The 15,502-nt window shown below is 43.8% G+C and overlaps 1 protein-coding gene across 1 annotated transcript in view; it reads left to right on the plus strand.

The window, feature by feature from the left end:
• Positions 1-15,502, plus strand: part of DISC1 (DISC1 scaffold protein) — a 295,725-nt gene that overhangs the window by 276,561 nt on the left and 3,662 nt on the right. Inside the window, exon 11 of the mRNA XM_007466997.1 lies at positions 8,956-9,073. Coding sequence (XP_007467059.1) covers positions 8,956-9,073 — 118 coding nt within the window. The remainder of the gene's footprint in view (positions 1-8,955; positions 9,074-15,502) is intronic.

Raw genomic sequence — 15,502 nt, forward strand, 5'->3', positions numbered from 1 at the left:
GGAAAAAAAAAAAAATAATTTCCTTATCACTCTGAATGTAACTAGGTGAGATGTTTTCACCAGATACTCGTTCTTATCAAAACAATTATTATTATAATATAATATATTCCCTACCCTTGGTAGGAAGCTTCAATATGTTCTCCAGTTTTAAAATTTTCAGTGTTGATATTTTCCAAATTTCATAGGCAAGGGCATAATCTTGTTTATGGGAAAATCACTAAGTAAAAAACTCCTTGCTGAGCCCGGCCCCAGAGTCTGTGACTGTGGTTTTCACCAGCGTGTGCAGGCGTCTGCTCAGGGTAGCAACTGAATGCATTTTTGGATCTGAGTATAGACTTTTCTAGATAAATGTTTTTAGGAAGTCATTTTAATGAGAAAATCCTGCCCAACAAAGGAAATCCTATTTTCTCTTTTAAATCACGCTTCCCGAGTTTGGTGAGCAGGACAGAAATTTGACATCAGGTCTAATTCAACACAGCTGAAAATTTCTGCCCAAACACTCAAAAGTCTACGGGTTCTGATCACGAGGTGAGTTAAGCAAATTCTCTTTGAAATATTGTCTGACCGAGTTAGGGCTACCAAGTCAGACATGTGTGAAGGGACAGTATGGAAGATTTAGGGCTCTTCCTGAGGCCGATAAAAGGCACGTTTGTGCGGAAGGGCTGGGGCAGGCGCACGGGACCTGCCGGCTGCGCTAGAGGCAAGGAATTATCCCAGGCAAGGCTGCTCTTGGCTGCATCCAGAGAAAGGAACTGTTCAGAGAGGTCTTACTGTCTCTGCCTGGCTCTTCACACTTGGTGAGAGGCGGCCTTGGCTAAGGCAGGCTGAGAAACAGCATCGCTTCCTCGAGACGTGGCGACAAAGAAGTCTCCATTCCTTGCTTTGACAAATGTGTCCTGAGCATCTTTTGAGAACTAGGCAGGTGGCACTGGAGCTCCAGGGATGGCAGGACCCCATTCTGCTACCGTGTAGCTGGGGAGACAGGCAGGTATATACGTGTGGAAAAAGTTCTGTTCGTGGTGCTGGAGGAACACTCCTAGCCCGGAGTCGAGGTGGTAGGAGATTCAGGGATCCAGAAGCCTGTCTGGAGGGAGGAGAGAGGGAGCATTAGCCAGGCCGAGGAGGGAAGAAAGGCTCATTAAGAGGCCTTTTTCCTGGTACTGCTTCTTTCATTCTGGCCCATGGGGAAAATAGTTCCTCCTAGGGCTAAACGATGGAATGGATGTATAGAGAGAAAAAATAATAATTTGAATGGCTGAAAAGACTGCCTGATGGGACAAATTACTGGAGGGTTTTCAAAGCCACTTTGAAATGCCAAACAACCTGTACTTTGTCCATTCAGTATTGCAAATCCTACAAAACTCCATTTCAGAACACCAATGACTTTGCAGTGGGTGATATTTTAATTTTCGAGTATCAGTCATGTAGTGATGTAGGGGCTTTTTTTTTTTTTTGCCACATTTAATTAAATAATAAAGTGGAAGCAAACGTTACCAATTTCACGCTGAGCAGAGCCCCGTGCATGAAGAGCTACTGGATGTGGTTCAGAGAATGTTCATTGGGAATCTAGCAAGGCAGTGCGAGCGATGGGCAGTCAAAGCTGTCATATTCTTATTCAGAAAGAAGAAACTCACGGTCCTTCCCAAGTGACACTCCCCTGCTGTCTTCTGCTTCCAGCCTTGTGTTTCACGGGCATGGGGACCAAAGGTCCCTCGCTCATCACTGCATCCCACGTTGTCCTGGTTACCATAATCGCCACTTCTAGGTGATGTGTATCCAAGTCGTGGAGGGACCACCTAACTGGGCGAGGGTGAGCCTTCTGGGAATCAGAGCAGACTTTGCAGAGTTCTGAGGGAGGAAAGGGAGAAGAGACATCTTCAGGCGCCGTTTGCTTCTCTGATTTCTTTCTCTCATCACTTTGTAGCCCCCTCACTCCCACCCTGGGCCAGCCCAACACAGATCCCTTTCTGTGTTTCCCCCCCTAAGTCAGATCCAGAGGAAAGAGCTGGCTAGATGTGGGGAGACCTGCATCTTGGACCCCAGCCCACCACTCTCTCCTTGTATGACCTTCAGCAAGTCACAGGACTCTTGGAGACGCCTTCAATGTGTGTATAAGGAGGAACTCAACTAGATGGGGCTGAGGTTCCTAGCCCCCCGCCAGCTCCAATTCTCTCTGCTTCTAGGTGTGAAGGTGCTCAGGGGCGGGCTCGTAACATTCTTAGCAGCCCTGACTGAGGTGGCCCTTTGTAAATGCTGGCATTTGATGTCCTGGGAAACAGGTGGGAGCGAAAATGAGGGGCTCCGCTTTCTTGCAGTTACATCCCAAGCTGGGGCCTCCAGAGCAGTGCACCTGACTTTCAGGTCACTATCTTGGCTTAAAGAGAAATGCCGCTGTTTCTGAAGATCTATTGAAGGACAAGTTGTTTGAAAAGAAGTTTCGTTTCTGTTAAACGAGCAAACAAAAGCCCTTCAATAGCTCCTATTTCCCTTTTTATTTTTAACTTTCCACTCTGGCTTAGACAAATAATATGGATAAAATTAGAGACTGGGGTAGAATTGACAGTAAAGCTCCCTGCTTTCCTGCCAGGGGCTTCTCTGCAGAGTGAACCTAAAACCCACTGGCTTAAAAGGACACACTTGAGAAAAGTGTTCTCACAGCAAGAGAGAAACCAGTGGTAACAGGCTTTATGCTTCCTGAAGAGACCTGCCATCCCGGGTGACTGTAGCACACACACACTCATGTTCCCAGGAGGATGCAATCATTTAAACAGGGCGGCGCTTTCGTCCTTAATCCCAGGCAGTGAGTGTGCCCCCAAGGCGGGTGTGAGATCCCGAGACAGGAATTCACTCGTGTCTTACCCTTCTGCCTCTTGTGATGGAAGCATTTTGCTGTGCTGTGTCCACTAAAGAGTCATTTTCCCCAAAGCTAGAAGGAAGCAAGGTCCCATTGGTTACATGGTCAAGCAAATATGGTGTTCAGAATCTGCGCCCGCACGTTCGACCAGGAGCCAGGGATCTGGGGACCGGTGACCAACAGCGGTGGCCACTCGTTGAAATCTCTTTCTCGCACTTCTCGGCCTCATAGCCACAGTTCTCAGCCGGCTCCCCACCCTGAGACAAGTCAGAGCATTAGCACTTTAGTGAACTTCAAGATCCGTTTGGTCTAGGGACTGGTGAGGGAGTACTTCCTGCTAGCGTTTGCAAAGGTCCTGTCCATCCAGGCAGGCTCCTGTGTGGGGTGTACCCATGTATCCTGCTGTTTTAGCTACTATGGCTGCATAACAAATCACCCCCAACTCAGTGACTTGAAAAAAAGACATTTATTATAGGCCTGAATCCGTGGGGAGGGCTGTCTGCCCCGTAATGTCTGGGTGTTCGCTGGATAACTTGAAGGTGGAGCCTGGAATTGTCGGAAGGCTCAGTTCCTCCCATACGTGGCTGTTGGCTGGGTCCTTAGTTGGGACTGTCAACCAGATGCCTACACCTGGCCTGTCCAGGTGGCGTGGGCTTCCTTGGGCTTCCTCACAACATGGAGACTGGGTTCCAGGGCAAGTGATCTGAGAGACATATCACCTATTATGATCTAGCGTTGGAAGTCAGGCATGTCACCTCTACCGCGTTCTTTTCATCGGAGGATCCTTAACGGCCCAGCCAGGTTCAAGGGGGAGAAGTAATAAACTGTCTCTTGACAGCAGAGAGGAAAGGTTCTGAAGGCCATACTGCCGTGGCTGCACACACACTCCGCCATGCCTGGGCACAGCATGGAAATGACAAGGAAGCTCTGCCCGGCCCCTCCAGGGTAGGGTTCAGAGGCAGGACCCCTACAACTTTGTCCACCTGATGCTCGTGACTCTGGTCTAGTCCTGCCCTCTGTGGACAGATGGGATTTCTTAGGATGGAGCAGAATTTTTCATCAGATTGATAAAATATGTAAATCTGCCCTCTTATCAGCTGTCACTTCTCAGTTTAGGTCTTAAACTAATTTCATTCCCAAGATTCCCTGTGAGAGCATTATGGTAAAGCCATAAACCACTCAAATAATACTCACCCAGGTCACACTCAGTATCCTTTCAATACAGGATCAGGATCTGTCAGTAGTGGTTTGTGCAGGAACTTGATGGAGATTCTGTAACCTGGAGGAACAGCCCTAAGAGAGAATGCCAATCAGATCTTCTGTTACTGTCAGAGAACCTTGATCATGCTGAGTTTGTTTTCTTATGCCTCTTTGCGCTTTTTAGTCTTTTTTTATTTTTTTATTGAGGTGTAGTTGGTTTACAGTGTTGTGTTAGTTTCAGGTATACAGCAAAATGATTCAGTTATATATAAAACATTTTCCATTATAGGTTATTATAAGATATTGAACAGAGTTTCCTGTGCTATACAGTAGGTCCTTGTTGGTTATCTGTTTTATGTAGAGTAGTTTGTATCTGTTAATTGCATACTCCTAATTTATCCCCCCCTTCTCCTTTGGTAACCATAGGTTTGTTTTCTATGTCTTGTGCTTTTTGATCTTTAAAATTGTTTTTTAAAAATATTCAGTTGTATTTCTTCCATACTTTTCCATTATGGCTTGAGTTAGTGTTCTTAGTAACTTTTTTCTTTATTATTTTTCAGAGATGTGGAAAATACAACAACGTATAGAAAAGAAAAGAAAAATGTGCTATAATGCTGCCCCTTCAAATAATTGTTAATATTTTAGTGCTTTGCCTGTTTGAGTATTTCCTCATCATTAAATATTCTTTTATTAAAATGGTTTTAATGGCTAAATACAAATTGAATATACCAGGACTTATTTTAACCGTCCCCTTTATTGTTGGACATTTATGTTATTTCCTCTTTCTTGTACTCAATGCAATTACTTTTGCATTACTAAAATAATAATAAATTATTAACATATATGATAGACATTTTTCTATATTTATTTAAAATGATTAACAAAAATTATTTAAATTTAAATATATAAATTTTCTTTTTGATAGATTCCAGAAAGGGGAATATTGGATCATAGAATATAAGCAGTTAAAGTTTTGCTACATGGTCTTTAATTACTTTCCCAAATTCATACAATCACTATCAACTTGTACATAATTTTAAAAGGAAAATAGGCAGGGATTATGTGTTTGGGGGAAGATGTAAAGACATATTTTAAATGGATTTAATTCAGCTTTGATTTCTTTTGTTTTAGCCTTAAGATAAGGGTTGAATCATTTGATTCCATCGAAGAGTGTTTTACATTCCTTGGTTCCACGTTCTGATTCTATGCTTTTTTTGTCTCTTTTAAGTGTATTCTCAGTCATATATATTTTCCCACTAACACTGTATTTTTTTCCTTCGTGTATGACTTGTGGCTTCACTGCTGTCAATCATTTTTCTCCAGATGTTCTTTTTCTTCATGTCTCATTTAGTTCATGCGTGACTATGTCGTTACTCATTGCCCATTGTCTCAACTTCCACGTAATTTGTCTACTCCATAATTCTGCATCTTTGAATGATAATGTTACTACTTTTAGGATCAGTAAAATATATATGTATATGTGATTTTTATGTAGTTGCCGTTTTCTCATCATCACTGCTATGGTCAGTTCTGAACAAACCTTCGCGTATGCTTCACGTGCCTTCTTGTGTAATTGTGTCCATTTGTCTGCAAAATCGTATGTTGTTGTCACTAGAATTCTTTTGTACAAACATTTTTTTGTAGCTTATTAGACTTCTTCAATATTTACGGTAGTTATGGGGAGTTCCAATCAGCACTGTTTTCTTCTGATGTAGTTGACCATTTGGGATATAAACTTTAGGGCATTCTGGAGTTGATATAGTGAATGTTAAATCACATATCTGGGTTAAATGGTTATTCTTGGACTCCAATTATAATATTATATAACTGATGGCCTCTAAGGACTTTTGAAATATCACCACACCTGGGGATTTTGTTGTTTTTGCTGGGCATTAATTGTAGTTTTTGTAGTAACTCTGCAGTTTAATCTGAATATCTATCTTAATTGTTTTTCCTATGCAAAATTCTTTTTAGTATGCCTTCTAAGACTTTCACCACTAGATGGGAAAAAATTACTTTTACATTTGGTTACTTTTCAATTCTGAGCTCACTTTTTGCTGCATGTTTATTTATTATGTTTTTATTGGGATATAACTGACATATAACACTGTGTAAGTTAAGGTGTACATCGTGTTGATTTGATACATTTATATATTGCAGTTGATGACCACTGTAGCTTTAGCTAACACCTCTGTCACGACACATGCTTATCATTTCTTTTTTGTGGTGAGAACATTAGGTTTGACCCAAATACGCTACCATGTGGAAAATAGATAGCTAGTAGGAACCTGCTGTATAGCACAGGGAGCTCAGCTTGGTGCTCTGTGATGGCCTAGTTGGGTGGGATGGCGGGGGGAAGGAGGTCCAAGAGGGAGGGGATATGAGTATGCGTATGGCTGACTCACTTCACTGTGTGGCAGAAACTAACACAACACTGTAAAGCAATTATACTCCAATAATAAAAAAAATCTAGTCTCTTAGCATTTTTTTTTTTTTTTTGCCGTATGCGGGCCTCTCACTGTTGTGGCCTCTCCCGTTGCGGAGCACAGGCTCCGGATGCGCAGGCTCAGCGGCCACGGCTCACGGGCCCAGCCGCTCCGCGGCATGTGGGATCTTCCCGGACCGGGGCACTAGCCCGTGTCCCCTGCATCGGCAGGCGGACTCTCAACCACTGCGCCACCAGGGAAGCCCTCTTAGCATTTTTTAAGTATGTAATTCAGTATTGTTGACTTTAATCACTATGCTGTGCATTAGATCTCCAGAATTTATTCATCTTCTAACTGCAAGTTCATACTCTTAACATCCTTTCTCCAACTCCCCTACCCCCAGGCCCTGGCGACCACCGCTCTACTCTCTGTTTCTACAAGTTCAGTTTTTTTAGATTCCACATATAAGTGACATCATACAGTATTTGTCTTTCTCTGTCTGGCTTATCTCGCCAAGCACAGTGCTGCTTTTTTCCTTTGCCTTTATTCTAAGATTCTCTCTTTTCTTTCCTTATTTTCTTGACATTGTTTATTCTTTTCTTTTAAAAATCCATGGCCCTCTAGATGCCAGGCATTACCCTGAGGCCCCGCCCACAGGGAGTTTACAATCACTTGTGAGAAACTAACACGTGTCAGAATCTGCGCTACAGGTGGAAGCACTCTTTGGGGCCTTGAAGGAACCACTGGGGGTTCAGACACAGTTGGAGGAGGGGGCACAGGCGGGAAGACTCACGTGACGGAAGGCAGTGGGGTCAGTTCCAGGTGGCACAGGTTTGGTGGTACATAAGAGAGCAGAGGGCACGGAATGAAGTGTGGGCCTAGCGCCAGGTTGTAGGAGGGCAGGGTTCTGACTCTGCTCTGCGGTGGCTTTTCTAAATTGAAATATAGTTAATTTACAATGTTGTGTTAGTTTCAGGTGTGCAGCAAAGTGATTCAGAGAAATATATATATACACACATATATATATTCTTTTTCAGATTATTTTCCATTATAGGTTATTATAAGACATTGAATATAGTTCCCTGTGCTATACAGTAGGTCCTTGTTGTGTATCTATTTTATACATAATAGTGTGTATATGTTAATCGCACACTCCTAATTTATCTCCCCCTCCCTTTCCCCTTTGGTAACCATGTTTGTTTTCTATGTCTGTGAGTCTGTTTCTGTTTTATAGATAAGTTCATGTCATATTTTAGATTCCACATATAAGTGATATCATGTGATATTTATCTTTCTCTGTCTGACTTACTTCACTTCGTGTGATCATCTCTAGGTCCATCCATGTAGCTGCAAATGGCATTATTTCATTCTTTTTTTATGGCCGAGTAAGGTTCTATTGTATATATGTACCACATCTTCTTTATCCATTCCTCTGTGGATGGACATTTAGGTTGCTTCCATGTCTTGGCTATCGTGAATGGTGCTGCTATGAACATCGGGGCGTGGTTTCTTTTCGATTTAGAGTTTTCTCCAGATATGTGCCCAGGAGTGGGATTGCTGGATCATACAGTAACTCTATTTTTAGTTTTTAAAGGAACCTCTATACTGTTCTCCATGTGGTGGTTTTGTACAGGAAAGTGACATAAAGAGGGCTCTCTGCTGGTTCATGTGTAGAATACAAGTATGAAGGGGAAACACTTGAGAAGGAGGCAGCTCCCAGACTTGGCTATTCATTCATGGAACAAATGAATGCCATGTGCCTACCATGTGTCTGACACTGTGCCAGGAGCTCAGGACCCAGCAGCAAGCAAGACATCATTGTCTGGGCTCTTACGGGGCTTGACATTCATTGTTCCTGCTTTTATGGGGCTTACGCTCTGGTGAGGGAGAGGGAAAATCAATACCTACGCTGGCAGTGGCAGCAGCTGTACATATGACACACACCTCGTGGCATTTAAAGTCTCCTCAGTATTCTAGCTTTCAGGGACTGTGACAGCATGCGAACAATGTTCAGTGCCCTATTCGATTCCTGTACCCCTAGAGGAACATCTCTTTGTTCTCACCGGTCAGCTCAGTTGCTCTTGTGACTTGCCCAGTCCCTCTTTGGTTAGCATTCCTATTTTAGTGTGAGTTTGCCCATGGATGCAGCTTGAAGACCCAGGCTTCCCCTTTGATAAATCCACTTTAGGGGTTGATGTACTGGAAATAGGTCTTTGAAATGACCGGATGAGGGAGGTACAACTGTGGAGCTACGTAGACACAGCTTATCATTCGGTAATAACCTGAAACTGTCATTCTCAAGAATGACCTCCAGGGAAGACAGAGGTTCTGGCATGATTCTAATGGGGTGCAGGAGCTGGTGCAGTTCTGTAGGGGAGTCGTCCCTTTGTGGACCATTGGATAAATCACAGATGTGTTCACAGCTCTGAAAAAATCTGTAGTTTATGAGTGATATTTTTCTTTTTCTCTGGCCAGGAATCTCAAGTCCTTTCGGCAGAACTTGGAGAAAAATGTGAAGCCATTGGCAAGAAATTATTATACTTAGAAGATCAGCTTCACACTGCGATCCATAGTCACGATGAAGATCTCATTCATATCCTTTTTTTTTTTCCTGCAGATTAAGCACCTGTTAGGTTATTTTGTAAAAGAAAGTCTTAAAAAATTATACCGTTTCCCCATGCCTCAGCAGATGCAAACAAATAGATACTCCTGGTATTTAGAGTTCAACACACCTCAGATCCCTGAGTTTATTCAGTATGCGATGTTTCTCTCTAGTTTTCGGTAAGTCAGCATTTTTGATTATTAAACCTGACGGCTAAAAGTTAGCAGTGAGGTTCAGACATGCACACAATGAGGCCAAAGAAAAATGTAGTTTCAGGGGCTGTGAAGCTGGGTTTGTGGGGCTCAGATGGTTGTGGGTCTGACTGCCTCAGTTTTCCAGGGGCGTTCTGAATACTGAGAAACCCAAATCCATCTTTGGTTTTCTTTTCCATACAATTCTGCCGTGTAATGGGCAGGAGAGTGTCACAAGTAACAGGACTTTGGATCACTCCTTTGTACAAGATTCAGTGCATTTCCTGTCACATCTGCAAATAACCTTTATCAAAACCAGTTGCCAGTGACCAAGATGCACAAGAATCTGCTGGCTTAGGTGTGCATCCCGGTAAAGCACTGAATCACATGCAGATATGTGCGTGCGTTCCGTTTGTCCCTGCTTAGTTCTTTCGAGGGCAGATGGGTGGGTGCAAGACGTATGAAGGCATATACAGCCCCGTTCTGTATTTTTTCGGTTACTTAATCGTAAGCTGACACTTCTCTAGATGAAAGCACTTCTCTCTTCATTCATCCTTTCTGTTCATTAGTGTGACTTTTATTAGATGTGTTTGTGAGAAATGTAGCTATTTTGGACTTTGCTTCTCATTGCTGTCTTACTTTTCAGCATCCTAGTTCTTACCATGCTTTATCGGGAGTCTGTGTGTGTGTGTGTGAATGTATGTGTATGTTTAAGGAGCTTTGGATGGTCAAGGATTAATCTTAGTCACAAGTATTCAGATCCACAGTTTAATGACAGATTCAATGTTGTGTTTCCTTCCTCCTTACAAACTTAAATCTTTTGCCTTGCTTGTTAAACTTAGCAGGAGATTTTTTCAACTTAATCGGTGATTATTTTCACATGGCTCAAGGTGGATTTTTAAAAGCAGACATTCTGTTTTTCGTAACTCCCTGCCCCTTACAAACTGGTGTTTAAGCTCTTATTAAAAAGTTGGCCAAAGAAACAGTAGAAGCATTTTTGTTCTGCACTTTTGTTTATTCCACGTTCGTGGATCACGCAGAATTGAACAGTTGTAAGGTGGCACGGCCTCCCGCAGATGGGCAAGTAACCGGCTGTGAGTACCTGGGAGCAAAGCCCTGCAGAGGGCCAGTGCATACAGAGGGGTTCCTGGCTGCAGTCTAGCAGGTGGGCTTGTTCCTCAGTGGGAAATCCCTCCAGCTTGTGGTGGGCTCAGGTAGCAGTTCTGAGAGCTGCAATCAGGGTCTGTGTTAGTCTCTTGTTTAGAAATTTTCCAGAAGGTTAGTTTGATTCTAGGCAATGGGCTTTTCTCCTGAACAGGGCTGGGTGGTAGGGAAGAGGCTGAGAAGAGACAGAGCTGTGTATAAATAAGATGCTTTTAGCACAGGGTGATCAGCTCGGTGCTTTGTGACCACCTAGAGGGGTGGGATAGGGAGGGAGGGAGACGCAAGAGGGAGGGGATATGGGGATATATGTATATGTATAACTGATTCACTTTGTTCTAAAGCAGAAACGAACACACCATTGTAAAGCAATTATACTCCAATAAAGATGTTTAAAAAAAATGCTTTTAGTTTTCCCACAGCCAATCCAAGCCAGATTCAGCAGCGGTGGGAATCACAGAAAGTGGACAAAGCCTCCTGAAGCATCTATAAAGTCAGATAATAACACGTACGTCTAGGTTTTCATTTGGGCTAAATAAGGTTATATGCAGAAAATATGTTTAATATAGTTCTTACACATGGTAAAGTGCTTGGTTTTAGGTAGAAAACCATTCTCAGTGTCTGTCACAGGCTCAGACACCCCGTTTATAGATGAGGTTTCAAGGTAAGTTGATTCAATCATTTTGTAATAAATCCTTGAAAGAATTGATTGGTAACTACACAGTGACTTATATGAAAAGTCATTTAATTCTAATAAAACTGCCATAGACAGATAGGGATTATTCTTCCTACTTGATAGTTGAGAAAACTGAGGCTTGGAAATTGCGTGGCTGGTCCAAGGTCGTTTCTGATGAGGGGGCAGAAGCATCCAGCCACAAGCCCCATGGTCCTTCACAGCCAATCAGGAGGCAGCTATGCCTATAGGTAGCTGGACAGGCCTGTTCTGTGGAACATACAGTTACTGTAAAAATATTAAGCTATAACAAAAGTTGTTTAGTGAAGTTATGTTTATTGAGAATTTTGTTGATCCTTGCTGAGATAAGTGAGGATATAGAGGGGACATGTCAAACCAGGGCTGGGAAATACTGCTTTAGGTAGTGAAATCACTCCCCCAGCAAAAAAACCCCTCTACACCACAATATGGTTTTCGACCCAGACTTTCCTCTGAAACCGTGGCTTCGTTCTGTGTCACTGATTGACAGTAAATACACAGGAGGTATCTTTGAATTCTAACAAAGCAGCACTTAGTTTCAAGTGGAACTCGGTGCCCTAAGTTAGAAAGACATATTTACAAGGCTCTGCGGAGGCTTCTTACACAAACCAAAGCCCTTGTTTCCAATGAGAACTTATCTAGAGATTCCAAGAGGCCGCTGAAATCCTCTGGCCAAACTCCGACTGGTTTGTGTTTCCATTCTTGATCAAAGAGACAAAGCTGAGTGCAGTTGAAAGAAACAGCTTGCCGTCAGCAACAGGAAAGAATTTCCCAGCAAGTGTAATATTTTTGTTTGATTCCATTAAGGGCTCTGCCAGAGCCTCCTGTTCAAAAGCTGCGGAGTGAACGTGATTCATGTGCGTCCACATCAGTGTCTGTGTCCAGAAGATTCAAGCCTTGGACACTCCAGATGTTCATTCCCCGAGTGGAAGGCACGGAGCTTTGCAGAAACCGTTTCGTGTGATGAGGCCCTGGTAGTGTGGCATCAGCAGAGGGTGGGCCAGTCACCATCAGTGGGGTTGAGTTTCCCAACAGATCCTCTGGGTATCCTGACTTAACATCAAGGCCATGGGCAACTGGCTGGGAGTCTCTCGCTTTCATGAAGACGCTGGATTGACAGATCGGAGGAGGGGGAGAAGACAGGCCGTGTCTCTTCATCATCCTGACAGGCTCACTAAATTACAAGTAGCCACATAGCGCCCCCAGCCCGTCAGCCACCTGGGGGCGAGCATGTGAGAAGAGTCTGCAATTGGAAGAACTGGTGTCGCAGAGGTGACTCACACCTGGTGTCTGGGGCGAGGATGGGAGGTGTGACTTCACTGCCACTCAAGTCGGGATTTTCAGGGGCATTAGTCTGACTCTCTAGTATAATTTCACAGTCATTTGGGATCCTAATTAGCAGTTGGGTGTTGAAAAACATTTTGAGTGTATGGAATGGTTCCTCCCTGTTTACAACGCTTGAACTGAAAACCATCTAGGTTAAGTGGATTTTTTAGCAGGGAGTTTTTCCTTTCTCTTTCAACTTCTACTGCATACTTTCAAAAGGAAAGAAGGACACCTAGGATCTGGACACTGGGCATCTTTCGGAACCCTCAGGGCAGCTCTGCTCACCTCTGAGTCGTAGATAAGACAGGGACAGACTTATTCTGTTTGTGTTTCTATTTGCATTCGTGTCCAGGAAACTCTCCTGGAATTCCGTTCTTTCTGTTTATTTGGAACACGTGGTGCCTAATCGATTAGTTTTGGTGGTGCTTGATGGCATGCAAATACTCTAAATACATCCAGGCACTTGCACAAATACCACATCCCCTTAGGAGCCCTTGCTTGGTTCAGCTTTCAAATGTGCAGCTGTAACAGACAAAGGGAAGGGGAGTTTGAGGGGCTTGCTCTGCCTCCTTGGAAATGCTTTCTGCTTCTAGGGCTAAAGAGCTGCAAGAGGGATTGTGACCATCATGGAGCTCCACAGTTTCACAGATGAGAAAACTGAGACCCTAAGAGGCTGCTGTTTGAACACTGCGTACCCTGGGCTGATATGCATATGGTGGCCGGTGCTCTTCCCTTTGGCTCCCACCAAAGGGAGTGGGATGACAAGAGCAGGATTTGGAGCCTCACGCGGGGGGAGGGGGGGAGGAGGGAGCCTAGGAGCGGGTGTGGGCACCGGGCTTGTGCTGCTGGCTTAGCCCTAGGTGGGCACCACAGGGAGGGCCCCTGTGCAAGCATCACATCCATTGAAGCAGGTCGCGTGTAGGCGGGGCTTTCCTCTGTGCTCTTCAACAACTGTGTCCCTCACCTTTGTCTTTGGGAATGAAAGAAAATTCCCAGGACTGAGGAATCACTGCTGATATGAAGAAATAATTTAGCAAATGAGTAGCTGTTTCAAAGGACATACTGTTGTTTCTTTTGGAAGCAAACTAGTTCAGGGCAGGTGAACTGAAGCTACTAAAATGATCGCTTGGCATCTCAACTGTGCAGTAAAGCACTCAGTTGTTTCTATGTATAAACAAAAGACCCCTTTTAGAGAATTTGAGGATCTTTGCACATGGCTGCCCTAAAAGACAGTATTGTGTAACCACTGCAAGACATCTGTGAAACATGCCTTGCTGTCTTATTCCTTGCTCGTTGCAAACACGGTCTGCACAATTTTACTATCAAGAGTATGATCTTATTTGCAAAGCAGAAATAGAGACACAGACATAGAGAATAAACATATGGCTACCAAGGTGGCAAAGGGACGAGGGGTGGGATGAACTGGGAGATTGGGATTGACATATATACACCATTGATACTATGTATCAAATAGATAACTAATAAGAACCTACTGTATAGCACAGGGAACTCAATGCTCTGTGGTGACCTAAATGGGAAGGAAACCCAAGAAAGAGGGGATATATGTATGGCTGATTCACTTCGCTGTACAGCAGAAACTAACACAACATTGTAAAGCAACTATACTCCAATAAAAATTAATTTTAAAAAAAAAGAGAAAAAGAAGTAATGTTCTTGCCTAATACAGGTGTAGTCTATCCCAAGGTGGTCTTGGGTTCAAAGATGTTTTTAAAGATGTTGGCATGTCAACCCTTGTGCCACTGTTGTAATTAATGTGCAAATTTTCTTAGGTGCCACAGGTGCTTGGTGGCATATCTGTTACAGAGGAATGATACACATACTTAGCTAGAGAGGTTTCTATGGCACAGGCGTTCGAAGAATCATTTAACTCTTTTGAGACCTATTCTCGCACTTAGATGGAGTGAGCACCTCTTATACACATGAACTTCCAGTACTGGAGTTTTATTTCCTCAGCACTTGGACAAAAAACAATGAGATTATTGGAGGAGCAACCAGAAAATCCAACTCTAGTAGTCTTAAGATTTTGGTTAGGGGCTTCCCTGGTGGCGCAGTGGTTGAGGGTCCGCCTGCCGATGCAGGGGACACGGGTTCGTGCCCTGGTCCGGGAAGATCCCACATGCCGCGGAGCGGCTGGGCCCGTGAGCCATGGCCGCTGGGCCTGCGCGTCCGGAGCCTGTGCTCCGCAACGGGAGAGGCCACAACAGTTAGAGGCCCGCGTACCACAAAAAAATAAAATAAAATAAAAAGATTTTGGTTAGATGAATCCAGTGGGTTAGTTTATCTCTCTATAAATCAGTGAGAAAATGTTTGTAAAGATATCTTTTTCAGTATAACCTCCAAGTGCCCACCTGCAGCCTGGACCTCTCTGTCAACCTCAGACTCACGTCTGTTTCCTCCTCATCATCTCCACTTGGCTGACAAATAGGCTTTTCCAACTTCACGTGTCCAAACTCCAGTTCCTCCCCACTCCCACCCCCCAAAACCCTGACTCATTCCCAGTCTTCTCCTTCTTGATCAATTGCAAGTCTATTTTTCCAGTTCGTTGCTTAGATAAAAAACCTGGGAGTCATTCTTGCTGCCTTTTCCTTCCTTTACATCTCACCTCCAGTCCGTCACATATGCCATTGGCTCCATCTTCAAAACATCCAGAATCTGACCATCTCTCACAACTTCCACTGCCACCACCTGGGACCAAGCCATAAACTTTTATGGCCTGAATTATTGCAAAATCCTCCTCTTATCTCCAGGCTTCTGCCCTCGCATCCTTTAATCTACTAACGATTAAAGCAGCCAGGGAGATCACGTCTCTCCCCGGCTCCAAACCCTGCCATGGCTCCATCTCACGATCTATCCGCATGCCCTTGAGTGTTTATTTTCTTCTCACTCAGTGGCACATAAGCCCCATGATGGCAGCGACTTTGTTCACTCCCCTACTTCCCATGTCTAGAACATTTCTTAGCACACAGTAGGAGCTGTGAAATGTTTGAGTATTTGATCAAATGAAGGAAA

The sequence above is a fragment of the Lipotes vexillifer genome, unplaced genomic scaffold (genome assembly GCF_000442215.2).
Source record: "Lipotes vexillifer unplaced genomic scaffold, Lipotes_vexillifer_v1.1 scaffold410, whole genome shotgun sequence".
NCBI classification, from domain to species: domain Eukaryota; kingdom Metazoa; phylum Chordata; class Mammalia; order Artiodactyla; family Lipotidae; genus Lipotes; species Lipotes vexillifer.